This window comes from Gorilla gorilla, chromosome 13 (assembly GCF_029281585.2).
Source record: "Gorilla gorilla gorilla isolate KB3781 chromosome 13, NHGRI_mGorGor1-v2.1_pri, whole genome shotgun sequence".
In the NCBI taxonomy this organism is placed as follows: Eukaryota; Metazoa; Chordata; class Mammalia; order Primates; family Hominidae; genus Gorilla; species Gorilla gorilla.
The window spans coordinates 116,806,385-116,822,405 of record NC_073237.2 but is presented as its reverse complement, the minus strand read 5'-3'; the positions used below and the strand labels follow the sequence as shown (position 1 = coordinate 116,822,405).

The following is a 16,021-nucleotide window of genomic DNA, read 5'->3' as shown; positions in this document are numbered from 1 at the left end:
TGGTAGTTAAGGAGTTGATAATCCTATGGCTTACCTCTTTTAATAGGATACTCTGATATCCTGTTAAAAGGAACATCACTGCAGCCCGAGGGTGAGACAAGGAGACCAGATATCCTTACAGTTGTTTAGTTGTAGAAACACGGAGACCAAGTATCCTTTCAATTGTTTAGTTACAGACAAGAGGATGGACTTTACTGATATACGTGTGTTTGCATCCGGCCTGGCCACTTACCTGCTTTGAGCCTTTGGCAAGTGTCTAGTACAGTACCTTGTACATGGTAGGATCTCAGACTCTGTGAGTTCCTGTTTCCCTTCCATTCCCAAGGAAGAAATTCCAATGTGACATCTTCAATAATGTGGTAGGTGGGACTCTGTTTAGAGTCCATAAGGTAGCATTTTGTGTGGTGTTATTTTAGAACAAGCATTAGGTTGACTGACGGCAGTCTTCCAGCTTGAAATTGGCTTTGGCATTTGTGCACTTGCAGATATGTTTTCTGCTGCCATATGACACACAGATTTGGATCCAGGAATAAAGATTGGTGGAGACTGAGGACCAAGCAAATGATTGTTATTTTCCAGCCCTCTTTGCTGAGGCATCCACCTCCTCCCACGTGGTCTCCTTTTGCCACCTCAAACTGTTCTTATCCTTGAACCTGCTCTCTCCTCTTACCTGGAATTTCAGAGCAGAAAGCATCTCACTTTTCCGAACTGAGCAGTGGACCCTGAAGAGCTAGTCTGAGGTCTGACTCTTGAACCTTCTTGCACTGTGACATTGGACTAGTTGTTTGACATCTCGGTTCTTCATCTGGAAAGTAAGAATGATAATGTCTCTTATCCTGTGAGTTCTGGGAATGCAGAGTTTACTTCCGGATTATGGGAAAGTGTGCTTGAAAGCATTTTATATCCTAGAATGTTCAAGAAGGGGCCCTTACTCTTCTTTCCTTCTTAAGAGACCTCAGTGATCTCATTTCTTGGGTCCCAAATATTTTCTGTTTTCCTCTTGGGTTCCTTCTCCTCTGCTATTTAAAAACTTTAAAAAAACACAACCTTATTGAGATTTAATTCACATGTCATACAATGCATCCCTTTAAGGTATACAATTCAGTGGGGTTTTTTTTTAGTCTATTCACAGAGTTGGACAACAATTTTAGAACATTTTCATCATCCCAAAAGAAACCTTGTACTCATTAACCGTCATTTCCCATTTCCCCTCAACTCGCCCACCCTAGCCCTAGGCAACCACGAATCTGCTTTGTGTCTCTTTCAATTTGCCTATTCTGGATTATTTCATATAAATGGAATCATGTCATATGTGGTTTTTGGTGACTGGCTTCTTCCACTTAGCATACTGTTTTTGAGATTCATTCACATTGTAGCATGTATCAGTACTTCATTTATTTTTATTGCCAAACAGTATTCCATAGTATATCCATATGGATATACCACATTCATTAGTTGATGCACATTTGAGCTGTTTCCACTTTTGGTTATTAGAAATAATGTTGCTATTCATGTACAAATTTTGGGGGTGATAATGTTTTTAATTCTCTTGAGTATATACCTAGGAGTAGAATTGATGGGTAAGATGGTAACTCTATGTTTAATCTTTTTGAGGAACTGCCAGACTGTTTTCTAAAGTGCCTGTACCCTCTTTACATTCTCACCAGCAGTGTGTGAGGGTTCCAATTTCTCCACTTCATCAACACTTGTTGTTGTCCTTTGATTATAGCCATTCTAATAGGTATGAAGTAGTGGTATTTTATTGTGATTTGATTTACATTTTCCTTGGTGACTAATGATGTTGAGCATCTTTTCACATGCTTATTGGCCATACACATATCTCCTTTGGAGAAGTGACATATCAGAGTTTTTGCTCATCTTTTAATTGGATTATTTGTTTTTATTATTGAGTCGTAGTATTTCTTTAAATATAGTCTGGATTTAAGTCTCTCTTCCCAGCTTTTGAATGTTTAAAATTCCCCAGTTGAAAGAGACCCCCATTTGGCCTCTTAAGTTATTGTTTATATGTTCATTCCACAAATAGTTGTTGAGTACCTACTGTGTACTAGTTCTTATGCTAGAAGCTATACAGAGAGTATGGCCAAGATATGCAAAGCCTCTTAACCCTGGAGCTTACAGGTTGGTGCAGAAGATAGACAAGGAACAGATAATTGCACAGGCATTTAATTAAAATGATACTAAGGTTCTCTGAGGGGATATGTAGGGGACAGTGAGTGTCTAATAGGGAGCCCTGCCTTGGTCTTGGAAATCAAGTCCCATTTTCCTGAGGAAAGCCCATTTGAGCTGAGTTTTAATGAATGCTATTTAGAGTTAGTCAGGGAAGTAGGAAGGAGTAAGTGTTCTGGGCAAAGGAGTTGGCATATGCTAAGGTCCTGAGGTAGAAGGAAGGCATTTTGAGGAACCAAGGTCATTGTTGCTGAAGAGCAGGGTGAAGTGGAAGGGGGTATAACTCAGGCTGTAGGTCCTGCAGGACTTTGTAGGCTGTGGTATGGATGTTGACCTTTGTCTTGAGAGAACTGGAAAGCAATTAAAATAGTTTTAGGCAGAAGAGAGGAGTAGTAGGTTTGTCTTTTTGCTGTAGCATGGACAGTGGCTTAGAGAGGGCAAAAGTAAATGTGTGGAGACCACCCAGGAGACTGTTGCCATGACTTAGGTGAGAACTAACAGCATCTTGGAGTTGAGTGGTAGCAGTGGAGGATGAGAAGAGTTGAAAGAATGGAGAGACAGCCTGGGAGTTATAATTAATGGACCCTGATGAATAGTGAAAGTGGGTGGCAAGAATAAAGGGAAACTTAAAAATCATTGCCATGGTTCTAGATTGTGTAGTAAATGGATAGTCATGTGATTCACCAAGACAGAGATTGTTGAAGTGGCGTAGATTTGCAGCGGAGACACGGGGTGATGGAGCTGAAGAGTAGAATTTTCAGTTGACTCTGTAGTGCCCGTAAGTCACTACAAATGAAGATGTCTGGGAGTTCTGAGCCTGGGAAATATCCGCTGGGTTGGCAACTTAGTAGCCACCAAAGTAAGGGGTGGTTCTGTGGGACTAGCAGGGGTTGATAGGCCAGACCAGATTAGACTGAGGAATGTTTGGGAAACGAGGAAATAGATAAGGAGCAAAATAACATTTCCCAGAAGATCAGGTTGGAAGAAGAACTGCCATTTATGGAGTGTCTGGATTGTCCAGAGAGACAATAGGCCAGGGCCAGGAGGGTGGCGAGGAGAAGCTTGGCTCTTGTTGATCAGAGGAGGGACCTGCCAAGATACAAGCTCTTTGGCTGGTGGATAAGCATAGCTGCCATTATGGGAACGAGAAGTCTGGGCAGCCAGTTCGAATTCCGTTTTATAAGGCTGGCATGAGAATGTTGACTGTGCAACCAAAGGAAGTGTGTTCAAAGTGTATTCATTGTTGCATATGTGTGTTTTCAGGAGGCTAAGAAGTCCCGCTTGCCAATCCTAATAAAACCATCCCGGTCATTAGGAAATATGTATCGTCTCCCTGCCACCCAGGAGGTGGTGACGCAGTTGCAGAGCCAGATCTTGGAGCTGCAGGGGGAGCTGAAGGAGTTTAAAACTTGTAATAAGCAACTTCACCAAAAGTTAATTCTGGCTGAAGCAGTGATGGAGGGGAGGCCAACGCCCGACAAAACGTTGCTGAATGGTAAGCACCAAGAAAAATGTATTCCCTGTGAGCTAGACAAACGGCTCGATAGAACTGCTTGAAATGTCAACCTTGTTGTTTAAAATTGCAATAAGTTTGAGTATAAATTTCATGAATTGCAGTGATTAATCTTGACTCTTGACAAATGCACAACAGAGGGAACACAATAAGGAGAATGAATCCATTGCTTTCATTTTATTCTGGAGTCTGGATAAAGGGAACTTGCAGTGCTCATAGGTCTGAGGGGGCACTGCTGCCTTCACTAAGGATTGTCTGCAGATGCCCCAGTTGTGTTTGGCTTTGTCTGTGGACGCCTCTGGCGTGTGGAATCAGAGGTATGCAAGTGAGGGTCGACTTTGCAGGGTTCTCTGTAATGTCCAGGCCAACTTGGGGCTAATTCCAAACCTTACTAACCTTGCGTCTTCCTTTAGAAGTAACCCACTTCCCCACCCTCTTTGAACCTGCTGGCTCTGCTCTCCTGGGAGGCAAGACAACAGCCCCTGTGTTAAAATGTACCTGAATAGTTAGGATCCAGAGACTTGGAGGAAGTGTGTCTAGTGGCGTCCTCTAGTCTAGGACAGTGGTGCTTAGAGATTTTGGACCACTAACCCTTTGAGAATCTGAAGAAAGCAGAGGGCCCTCCCACAGAGTGATGCAGCTGAGCATATAAGTAGCATTTTACATCATTTTCTCAGGGCTCACGATCCACAAAAGTGCATATGTTGACTCCTAATTTTGAACTTCTGTAAGCAGATGGCAGCAGCACCATAACAAGAACAACAAAAGTAATCTTTTATTTATTTATTCATTTCTTCTGTGTGCCAAGCACTATTCTAGGCACTGAGGAGAGAGGAGTGACCAAAGCAGATGAAGTCTTTGTCTAGCTTACATTCTTGTGTGTGTGTGTAGGGTCGGGGCGAAGACAGAAAGCTGATAAGCATATGTACAACGTGAGAAAATAAGTGCCGTGGAAAAGAATGAAGCAGGATTCAAGTGTGGGGAATGTGGAGGAGGGGCAGGATTTGCTTATGTCATGAATGCTAGAGAGCCTCCATGGTGAAGTGGCATTTGAAGGGAAACAGGGGAAATGAGTGCACTAGTTATCTTGGGAAGAAGGAAGAAGGCAAAGGCCCTGGTGCTGCTGTGAACAGGGGAAGATGGATGAATAGTAAGGAGGCTAATTGTGTGACTGGAGTGGAGTGAGGAAGAGGGAGAGTTGCATGTAGAAGATGAGGTCCAGGAGGCAGCAGATCAGGCAGGCTCTCAAAGGCCATTCTAGGACTCTTTTACTTGGTAAGATTGGAAACTTTTGGAGGGTTTTGAGCAGCAGAGTCATGATTTGACTTAAGCCTTAAAGTGGGAGTTGACAGGCCGAGTGCGGTGTCTCACACATGTAATCCCAGCACTTTGGGAGGCCAAGGCGGGCAGATCACCTGAGGTCAGGAGTTCGAGACCAGCTTGGCCAACATGGTGAAACCCCATCTCTACTAAAAATACAAAATTAGCCAGGCATGGTGGCGCGTGCCTGTAATCCCAGCTCCTCAGGAGGCTGAAGCAGGGGAATCGCTTGAACCCACGAGGTGGAGGTTGCAGTGAGCAGACACAAGAGCGAAACTCCATCTCAAAAAAAAAAAAAGTAGGAGTTGACAAACCACAGCCTGTGGGCCAAATCCAGTTCACTTCCTGTTTTTGGAAATAAAGTTTTATTGAAACACAGCCACACCCATTTGTTTGCATATTGTCTGTGTTTGCTTTTGTGCTTTGATGGCAGAATTGAGTAGTTACCATAGAGACTCTATGGCCTGCAAAGCCTAAAGTATTTATTATTTGACTTTAAGAAAGGTAGTCCAACCTCTGCTTTAAAGGATCACTTTGGATATGAACCTTTGGAAGGATGGAGTTGTCATTCACTGAGATGAGAAAGACTGAAGACTGCATGAGAGGCAAGCATGAGGGAGACATTAGGGGTCTGGTTTGGACATACTCGAGATGCCTGTTGACCGTTCCGGTGGAGATAATTAGATAGGCAATTAAAGACAGATGAGTCTGGAGTCAAGGGTAGAGGTCTGGATTAGAGATACAAAGTTAGGAAATAGCAATATTTTGGTAATATTTGAAGCTATATGACTTGGAGCCATAGCAACCAGGTCCAGGAATTGAAACTGAGGCTCTCTAGTGGTTAAAGGTTGGACCAAGAAGATCAGCCAGTGAGGTAGGAGGGATCCAAGAGAGGGTGACTTCCCAGAAGCTGAGTAAGGAGGGGATTAGCGGTGTCAGATATTGCTATCTGGTAAGACAAGGACTGAGGATTGGCTTTGGGATTTAACAATGTGGAAGTCATTGGTGTACTTGAAGGGAGCTGTTTCCATGGAGTGGGTGCAGCATGATTGGCATGGGTTGCAGAGAGAGAATGGAGGAGAGAGATTGGAGACAGCAAGCATGGACAGCCCTGAGGAATTATACCGTAAAGCAATGTAGAGAAGGAAGGCAGTTAGGAGCCACATTGTCACCGAACCTCAAGGGATTCAGTGAATCAGGGGACCATGGATGATTACAGTAAAGTGGGGTCGTTGGTGGTATCTTCTGGAAGCATGAGCTGCAAAAGTGGAATTTTCAGGTAAGAGAGAGAATGATCTAGAAGTGGCAGCGAGGAGCAAAGACACTTACACACTTTGGGCCCATGATATGAGAGCTATGGGAAAGAAATGACCACAACTTTGAAGGCTGCGGGAGAAGCAGTGTCCTTGGGGTCATCCCAAGTTCACTTAGAGTGATGGGGAGAGATGAATGTTCAGAGAGGATATTGATGCTCTTTGGGACTTGCCAATGAAGGAAATGAGTACCAGGGCAGGAGGTTGCATCAGATTAGAGGATTTCCAGAGTGGGTCAGGGATTGGAGATGACTCTGGAGTCTTGGACATACTGTGGTATTAATAAAACAAGCACCTATTATTTACTGAGTCTTGCTATACACTCTAAGTACATGATATAATTGGGTTCTCTCAACAGTCCTTTGAGGCAGATACAGAAATTACTACCATCTTATAGTTAAGGCAGCAGTTTCAGAGATAAAGTGACTTGGCTACAGTCACACTGTGACTAACTTTTCTAGCTAGATGGGAATCAGCCTGCCTAATTTCAAAGTCCATGTTCTTTACTGTTTCACAAAGCCTAGTATGTGATACTTCTTGTATGGATTTTATGAAGATCCATAGCCAAAGGTATGTTCCATTTAACTTTAGGTTTTCTTTTGGGTTTACCATAGTTGAGGTTTCCAGATAAGAAGACCTTTGGCAGAATTGCTCTTCCCTTACCACCTCCTTATCTACCTTCTTCTAATCCATTCAGCCATCATCCAGACATCTTTTCATTCATTCAGTGAACATTCCCTGAGCACCTGCTATGTTTCCAGCCTCATGCACTGGGGGTAGGAGAGAAATAAATCAGATACAGTCTCTGCCTTCTGAGAACTCCTCATCTGGTGTGGGCTTGGGGAGGTGGCAGTTAACTAAATCAATACAGGGTTGTGGGGACCTTCATGGAGGAAAGATTTTATGGCAAAGGTAACTCAGCTCAACAGAGGCCCTGGCACTTTGCCCATAGCTTGCCATTTTTTAAAATTCAAATTTAAATTTGTTATATTTTGTAGAGATGGGGGTCTTGCTATATTGCCCAGGCTGGTCTTGAACTCCTGGCCTCAAGTGGCCCCCCTGCCTCGGCCTCCCGAAGTGCTGGGATTATAGGCATGAGCCACCATGCTGGCTCCTAGCTTGCCATTTGCACTCAATACTGTTTTTATTTTTTACTGAGACACCAGGGTGCCTCAACTCCAGGTGCTACCTCAAACAGTTGCCCAGGAGACCCTAGGGCCTCTCTCTTCTTGGGAAAAATGGACACGAATTGATAGAATTCATTTTCTCACTCAGCTTTTTGAGAGCCTGGACTTAAACCATTTCAGACAAGCTGCAGTATATTTATGCTTTTTATGTCCTGTTATGGCAGCTCGATAGGTTAATTTTATCTTATAAATTGCATTTTGCCTCCCCAGTGTTTTTATTTTCCCTGTTGTATCTTTGTGTTCTTCTCAGTTGCTTGGCTAAGTTTCAGGTCTTACGGTTTTATTTATTTTTCTTTCTCTTTGTGATTGCCTGTAGCTCAGCCCCCTGTGGGAGCAGCCTACCAGGACAGCCCAGGAGAGCAGAAAGGAATTAAAACCACATCTTCTGTCTGGAGAGACAAGGAAATGGACAGTGATCAGCAAACAAGCTACGAGATCGGTCAGAATTCAACCCCTGTGTGTATTGAACAGCTTCCATGTGCCAGGCACCATTTGGATGTTTTATCTAAAAATTATTACTAAGCCCATAGCAGCCCTCTCAGGGCATTATTATCATTCCAGTCTAACACATGGGAAGCTGAGGTTTTAAGAAATAATTGACCCAGGGTCACCCAGCTGGTAAGTAGGAGAAGAGTCAAGGTACAGTAGGATGTCAGAACCCACCCGTCCATGTGTCAGCATGCTTCTCTACCAGGCAGTGGGCTGGGTTCTGGTGCTTCAACATGAAGAGACACAGCCTGCTCTTAGGGACCCCACAGCTCGGAGGAGACAATCATCCCAACAGCCTGTTAGTATTCAGCGTGGGGCTGCCTGTTGCTGAGGTGTGCTCGGTGTTGGTCCGTGTGCCCAGGAGGAGTGGGTCAGAAGAGAGCCTGAGGCTGAGACTGGGTTTGTGGGGTTTGCCAGCCAGATCAGTGGAAAAGGTGCAGAGATACGGGTGAGGGCACAGGCAAGTTGTATTCCTTTCTTTTTAAAATTATGAAGTATTAGAAGCATACATAAGCACAAAAGATAATATAACAAATACTCATGTTCTCATTCAACCAGAATGAACAAATGCCTACATTCTTTTTATGTTAGATATTTTTCCCCCTTCATTAAAAAAAATCACTATTAATCCAGATCTAATTCACTCTGTTAGAAATAATTGTCCTCAAGAATCCTAAATTTGTCATGGGATGGCCATGGGGACACCAGTCTCTGGAAAAGTACTGAGTTGTGGTATATACACTGTTGTATACTTTTGCAAGGTCCAGAGTCACTGCAGTGAACACATGGTCACATGCTTCTGCGTGTTCTGGGCTTTGAGGAGAAAGCTACTCTACCAGGCAATAAAGTCCCCCTTAGCTGAATTGTGGAAAGTTGTAGAACTGTAGTATTTCTTATAATGCAAATATTCGTAAATGGTCTTGGGGACATCTTTTGATTTCTTCTTGATAGTTATTAATACAGACTTCTTAACTAATTGACAGCTTCCCTTTCCCTGTCAGTACTTCCCTTCATTACTGAATGTCTTTCATTTTTCTGAATGTGCTTCCAGAACTTTGTACGTGAGTTGCATCTGCCTGAACTTCCACCTTTTAATTGTTGTGCAGCTGAGGCTGGGTGCTGCGTGTGACATCTTCATTGCTGTTTCTTTTTCACAAGGCCCTTGACAGATACTTGGGATGTGAATAAAGGATTTTACAGGCATCTTGGCCTTCACATTGAGGGTTAAGAACTCTCTCTCTCTTTGCTCATGCACCGCGGTACAGGAGATTCGATTGCAGGAGTGTTACTTCGGGAAGCATCATTCAGAGTGTTAGAGGCAGACTGCCAGGCTTTGAGGAAGGGCTCTACTGCTTACCTACCCTGAACCCTAAGCAAATTCTTAAGCTCCCTAAGCCTCAACCTCCTCTTCTGTAAAATGGGGATACTAGTGATGCCTCATGATTACTTAAGGAAAGTCCTGGGAACTAATCTTTATTTCCATGAGTGAACATGCTTCTTGCCATGAAGTACAGACCAAATTCTATTATCATGAGGTTATTACAGCAAAGATATTTTCTTGTCTTGGAGGGTGATTCACTGGAAAAAAAGCCTTATGGAGAGATATCTCCCTCCCTAGTTCCTCTTTCTCTTTCTTGTTCAGCCAGAAATACTTGCTGAGTACATTCTCTGTAGCAGACCCTGTGCTAGATACTGGAGAAACAGACATGGATGACATGGTCTGCACCCTCAAGGCTCTTATTGACTAATTATCATAACATTGTGTATAATAAAAATACTGTATTAGGAATGCTTCCTTTAGGTCAGGTGGCAGCTGCTTTCTGAAATGAAATGCCATACTTTATGGTATTTGCATCATGAACAGAGACAAGAGTGTACCTCAAGTCACAAGGAGCGGATTGCAGAACCAGAAATTGGGACATGCAGTCTGATGAGGATTTGTGTGTGAATTTCTTTCTGAGAGATCTCCTAGGTCACCCAGTCCAACCCACGTTGTTGCTTTTGTAGCATTTTTCCAGGCTGGCCTTCGCATGCACGCCTCCGGTGAAGGGCATCTCCTTCTATCTTGGAATGGTTAGAGGATGTTTGTGTTACTTGGATTCCTTCACTACTATGTGCCAGACACTGTGCTAGCCTTTTTTTTCTTTTTGCAGATTTTGTTCCATATAATCCCTAAAAACAAACACACACACACACAAATTTTCACAGTGATGTTCTTTCCATTTTACAGATAAAGCTACTAGAGCTCAGAGAGGTCAAGTAACTTGCCTATGTGACAGAGCCAGAGTTTGAAACTATGTCTGTTGAATTTCAAAGACAGGTTTTTCTACTACATTCCGCTGCCCCTTAAGTATTCAGACAGCTCTCTATATTGAACGGAACTTTCCCTGGGCAGCCAGCAGTGTGGCATAGTGGTTAAGAACAGAAGCTCTAGAGTCAGGCCTGAGCTTGAAGCTGCACTACAACCATATGAGACATCTCTTTCTACATTTTAGACACAGGGGAGACTGAGGCTCTTGGATAGTAAAGTCACTTTCCTCAGGCTGTGTGGCCTTCAAACTTCATATTCTTTCTGCTTTACTACTCCACTTCTGAAACAAGTTTGACTGCATCTCTAAGGGTTTAGCTATTACTAGCTATAAGGAAATATTTCCTGGCAGTGTTGTGAGTGAGTGAAACACCTCACTAACGGGGATGTCAGGGCATCTCCTGGAAGCCATTAGACATGGAAATGAGAAGACTGTCACATGTTGTGGATATTCAGAATTACCACTCTTTACTGTTGCTTCACAGAATCTCTCAATATTTCTCACACTGGCACTGACTTCTGGTCTGGGTTAGGTTCTGTACTAGATGCCGAGAATATGAAAATGAAAGGCCACATCTCTGCTGTGAAGAAACGTGCAGTCTGGTGAGGGAGAGCGACATTCAGATGACGAATTGCTATGTGAATCAATAAATAAGCCACTTATAATTTTTACTTTAGCACCCAGTACATAGTATATTTGTCTTGAGTAATATGCATAAGGTGCTACAGAACCACAGCGAGTTGTGACTTTTGCATAGTTTGGCAGTGGGCTTGCAGAGGAAGGAAAATTAGATCTGGGTATGGAAAGAGTTCATTAAGTAGGAGTAGAATAGAGGGCTGAGGGTGTTCCAGGCAGAGGGCACGGCCCATGCAAAAGCATGGAGGCATGACACAGCACGCTGTGTGCAGGGAATCATGGTTAATTTTGTAGGAAATCTCCAGAGTGGTGCCAGAGATATTCCTGGAAAGGTTGCCTGGAACTAGATCATGGAAGGTCTCATGTAGATACTGGGAATGTTGATGAATTTTAGGGGGTGTGTGTGTGGGTTTATCATGGTTAAAATTACTTCTTAGAACAGTCACTCTGAGGAAGAGGACAACTGAGGGGTAAGAGGGAAAGACTAGGGCTTTTTGAGGGAGGCTTGTTAGGAAAGACTGGAGGCTTTTTAAGGGAAGTGTGTTAGGAAATACTAGGGCCTTTTTGAGGGAGGCTTGTTAGGTCACTGCAGTGGTCTTGGCTTGGCTATGGCTGTGAGGAAGGAGAGAGGGTTTGGATTTTAGTAAAAGAGATACTGACATAAATGTATTTGATTTTCAGACTCTGAGATTTGCCCACCTGATGACCTTGCCAGCTTGCCATCATGCAAAGAAAATCCTGAAGATGTTCTGAGCCCAACTTCAGTAGCTACTTACCTGAGTTCCAAGAGTCAGCCTTCTGCTAAAGTCAGTGTGATGGGGACTGATCAGTCAGAGAGCATTAATACCTCAAATGAGACAGAATACTTAAAACAGAAAATCCATGACTTGGAAACTGAGCTGGAAGGCTACCAGAATTTCATATTTCAGCTTCAAAAGCACTCCCAGTGCAGTGAGGCCATAATTACAGTTTTGTGTGGGACAGAAGGGGCCCAGGATGGCTTGAGCAAGCCCAAGAGTGGTTCTGATGAGGAAGAAGTGACCTTTTCAAGTTTGCACCAAGTGCGATACGTGAAACACGTGAAAATCCTCGGTCCGCTGGCCCCAGAGATGATTGACAGCAGGGTGCTGGAGCACCTCAAACAGCAGCTAGAGGAACAGGAATACAAGCTGCAGAAGGAGCAGAATTTGAACATGCAACTTTTCAGTGAGATCCATAATCTGCAGAATAAGTTCAGAGATCTCTCACCTCCCAGGTACATTCCACCTCTGCCGTCTCCCCGTTTAAGCCTGTAGTCCCCCAGTATTGCCACTAGGTGGGAGCCCATGAGCTAAAAGAGAACGCTGCTCTGTGATGGGTAGAGTGTGTTCTGGGGAAGGCTTGATGGTGGGGTTCAGGCAGCCAGGTCCTGTGGAGAAGGGAGAGGCGAGGCCACAAAGAAGAGGAACAGCGACCACGCACGTGAACGTCAGTTACGAGTCTTGGGTCCTCTGGAAATCTGCAGGGCAGATTTCGCCCTCCTCAATTTGGGGGCTCAGGGTAAAGGTTTCATACCAGTCACTTGGTGAGTGATAGTGCCTTTGCTGAACTGCAGTGTGTACTCCTGGACTCTGTTACTGGCTTTTGCTGTGCTGTGAAACTAAAACTGATGTCTAGGCAAGGTAGGAGGAATATAAATATTTTCCATATCTTTACCCTTTAAGGTCATCTTAGAGAAATAAGCTTGTGTTGAAAGAGAAGAATTCTTAGGGGTCATGAAGATAATGCTTTATGGGCATAGATATATACGGTTTTGCTTCATGAGATATGGCAAAAATGGGATCATTTGTAAAGTTGACCTTCATTTGTCACTAATTTGAGTCAAACACGTTGTTCTGAATTGTCAGGAGCCAGGATGAATTTTTCAAGACTTCCCAAGCAGTGAGATTGAAGGAAGCTTGTAATTATTGAAAGGCTGTTGTCTCAGGCCTCTGGTTAGGCACTTTTCTTATCTAATCCTCAAAATCACCTGAGAAGGAGGTATTCTTAAACTAGTTATTACAGGTAAGGAAACTGAGCCTCAAAGTAGCTGCAGTGACTTGGCAGAGAACATTCACAGAGCTGGTCAGAGCCATTGCCAGGGTTCAAGCCCACATTATCCCACTCCAGTAACCATGTTTACTCATGTTACTCATGAGTTACCCATGTTTACCCATGTTACTCCAGTACTCACATGATACCAGCCCCCACCTTTAATGCTGGTATCATGTAATCTGCATGTGCACACTCCATGTTGAAGGTGACTGCCAGCCCATGTAGTGTTGTCATTTCCAGGAAGGAGAAAATTATGTTGAACTGAAGTGTCAACATCTTTGCCAAGCTACTCTCTGGAGCAAGGTTATTGTGGCCAGTTTACATGAGTCACATTTCCCTTAACCTGTGTACTTCTCAGTGTCTTTCTCTTATGGGCTCACGTAGGAAAAGATGGCACATGACGGTAAGAAGGTAATATTGCATAATGATCTTCAAAGTGAGAATTGTGTTTGAATCCAAAATCTTTACCACTTAATTAGCTTTGCAGTCAGTTTCTTCTTCTGTAAAAGGGGACATTTATACATTTGTTGGAAGACTGAGAGGATCAGATAACATATAAAGCACTGAATTCAGTTACTGTCAGGTCCTAGACCCTCAGTAAATGGTAGTTAGCATCATGATTATTCAGTGACGTTTTGTTCGGGAGGAGAGAGTCCTGTCTTTTTTTCTTTGCTGGTACACTTTCTTTATCACACTTCATGAGAATTTTTGGTAGGTCCTCTGACCCTTGGGGCACTTGTTTCTACAATTCAGAATAGTATTTTTGAAGAGTGTATGGAAACTAATTGTTTGCCTGAGTCCTTGCCAATCTGTACTTTAATTGGGGGCTTTATAAGGTTAAAAATGTTGCAGAAGAATCTTTGTTCCAGCCTTTGTTGGCTGTGTGAAATCAAAGAAGAGGTGACCTTGTACAGTTTCAATTTTTCTAAAAGTATATATACTTGTACAGCTGCAGGCTTTTAAAAATTGTACTCTGTCATTTTTCCAATTAGTGTTAAGGTCACAAAAATTCAATTCTAAAATGGTCCAAGTATTTTCTTTCCCCTCTTTTATCAGATACAATTCATTAGTTCAGTCCCAAGCCAGGGAGCTCTCCCTTCAACGGCAGCAGATTAAGGATGGCCATGGCATCTGTGTCATCTCCCGTCAACACATGAACACCATGATTAAGGCATTTGAGGAGTTGCTGCAGGCCAGCGATGTGGATTACTGTGTGGCCGAGGGTTTCCAGGAACAGCTGAATCAATGTGCTGAGCTGCTGGAGAAATTGGAAAAGCTATTTCTCAACGGTAGGTAGGGTGAGGTACGCGAGTCCTAAGACATCAGTAATTGACCCAGGACTTCTTGGAGGGGCACAGGAGGAGCTAACTCCTTGGCCTTACTTATCTTTCACCCCTCTGCCTTGATGAGGTGACAGCAGAACCACACTGGCTGCTGCTTCCTCCCAGTGACCACTTCCACATGGCTTGTGGTCGGCACTGTTACAAACCAGGAGTCCAGTTTAGACGCCTCAGGGGCCGGGCTGGCGAGGTACATGAATGAAGCCAGCCAGAAGGCACTGCCTCTCACTCAGCAGTGGTCACGTGGTTGCCAGTTCTTGCATCTTACAAATTTTCCAGAAAAGATGGGATTTTTTTTTTTTTTTTTTTTGTGTGAAAACTCATGTGTTTTAAATGTTGGCAAGCAAAAAATCCAGTCAACCAAGCAAAATTTTTATCAGTTAAAAAGTATATCGAAGAGTTAAGAATGGCCAGAGGAAGGGTGAAAGAAACCTTTGCTATGTGCTAGGTAAAATTTTTAAAATAATTTTTTTTTGAGACTACAGCAAAGAACTCCCATTTACTGTGCACCCAGCTTCATCAGTTGTTAGCATTTGCCACATTTGTTTTATCTTTCCCTGTCTGTACACACACGCACTCTATTATTATCTTTCTGAGCCCTATGAGAATGGATTGATGCTATAATGTTCCTTTCTCCCTAGATAATTCAGGGTGTGGTTCCTCAGACCAAGGACATTCTCGTGCATAACCATGGTATTGTTATCACAATCAGAAATAGTGTTGTCTAATATACTGTTATCTAATATACAGCCTATATTTGAATTTTTATAATTAATTCAATAATGTCTTTTATGACAGTTTATTCTGGATCCTGATCCTGGTCCGGTATCCAGTCTCCACATTACATTTAGTTGTCATGTGTCTCTCGTCTCCTTTAATCCGGAGTAGTTCCTCACCCTTTCTTCTTTTTGTGATGTGAACATACTTCAATAGTTCAGGCTAGCCCCTCACTTTGGGATTATCTGTTCTTTCTGCAAGACTCAATTCATGATTAGATTAGATTGGTTAGATTAGATTGGCTATGCAGTTTTGGCAGGAATGCTGCATAAGAGATTATTTTGTTCTTATGGTATTTTCTTAAGGAGGCACACAATATTAATCCTGTTTTTGGTGATATTAACTTTGATCACTTCCTTAAGGTAATGTCTGTCAGTTTTCTCCAGTGTAAATTATATTAACCTGTGTAATGAATGAGTAATTTGTATAAGATACTTTGTTATTCTGTAAGTATTCTCTTCCTCTTCAAACTTCTACCTTGAGTTTTACCATATATTGATGATTCTTGTCTGAGTCAAATGTTCCTATGACAGTTTTTTTCTAACACTAACATTTTTTAATCACATTCCTTCTTCATTTATATTAGGTGGCATGTACGAGAAGGATGCATTCTCTATTAATTCCTTTTATTACTATATTTCTTGTTTGTTTATGATCAGTGTGGGCTTAAAGATTCTTATTTTATTCAATGGACTATTATCCATTCTGACATTCATATTATATTGTCCCAGATTTGGTAAGTGGCAGTTTCTTTTGACATGTCTCCATCTTTTTGGGAGTACTTCCTTACTTTCTGGGACAAAATAGATTTTCCATGCTCATCCTGTACTGCTTCTGCCCTGAATGAGCCATTTCTCCAAGTGCCTTGATTCCTTTT

At 42.8% G+C, this 16,021-nt stretch overlaps 1 protein-coding gene across 10 annotated transcripts in view; it reads left to right on the top strand.

Annotated features, from left to right (window-relative positions):
* The window catches only part of CDK5RAP2 (CDK5 regulatory subunit associated protein 2), a 188,681-nt gene that overhangs the window by 125,927 nt on the left and 46,733 nt on the right, over positions 1 to 16,021 (top strand). For all 10 annotated transcript variants that reach the window (XM_055351808.2, XM_019033869.4, XM_055351809.2 and 7 more), the window contains 4 exons: positions 3,451 to 3,682; positions 7,837 to 7,959; positions 11,636 to 12,209; positions 14,084 to 14,316. In XM_055351808.2, coding sequence (XP_055207783.2) covers positions 3,451 to 3,682; positions 7,837 to 7,959; positions 11,636 to 12,209; positions 14,084 to 14,316 — 1,162 coding nt within the window. The remainder of the gene's footprint in view (positions 1 to 3,450; positions 3,683 to 7,836; positions 7,960 to 11,635; positions 12,210 to 14,083; positions 14,317 to 16,021) is intronic.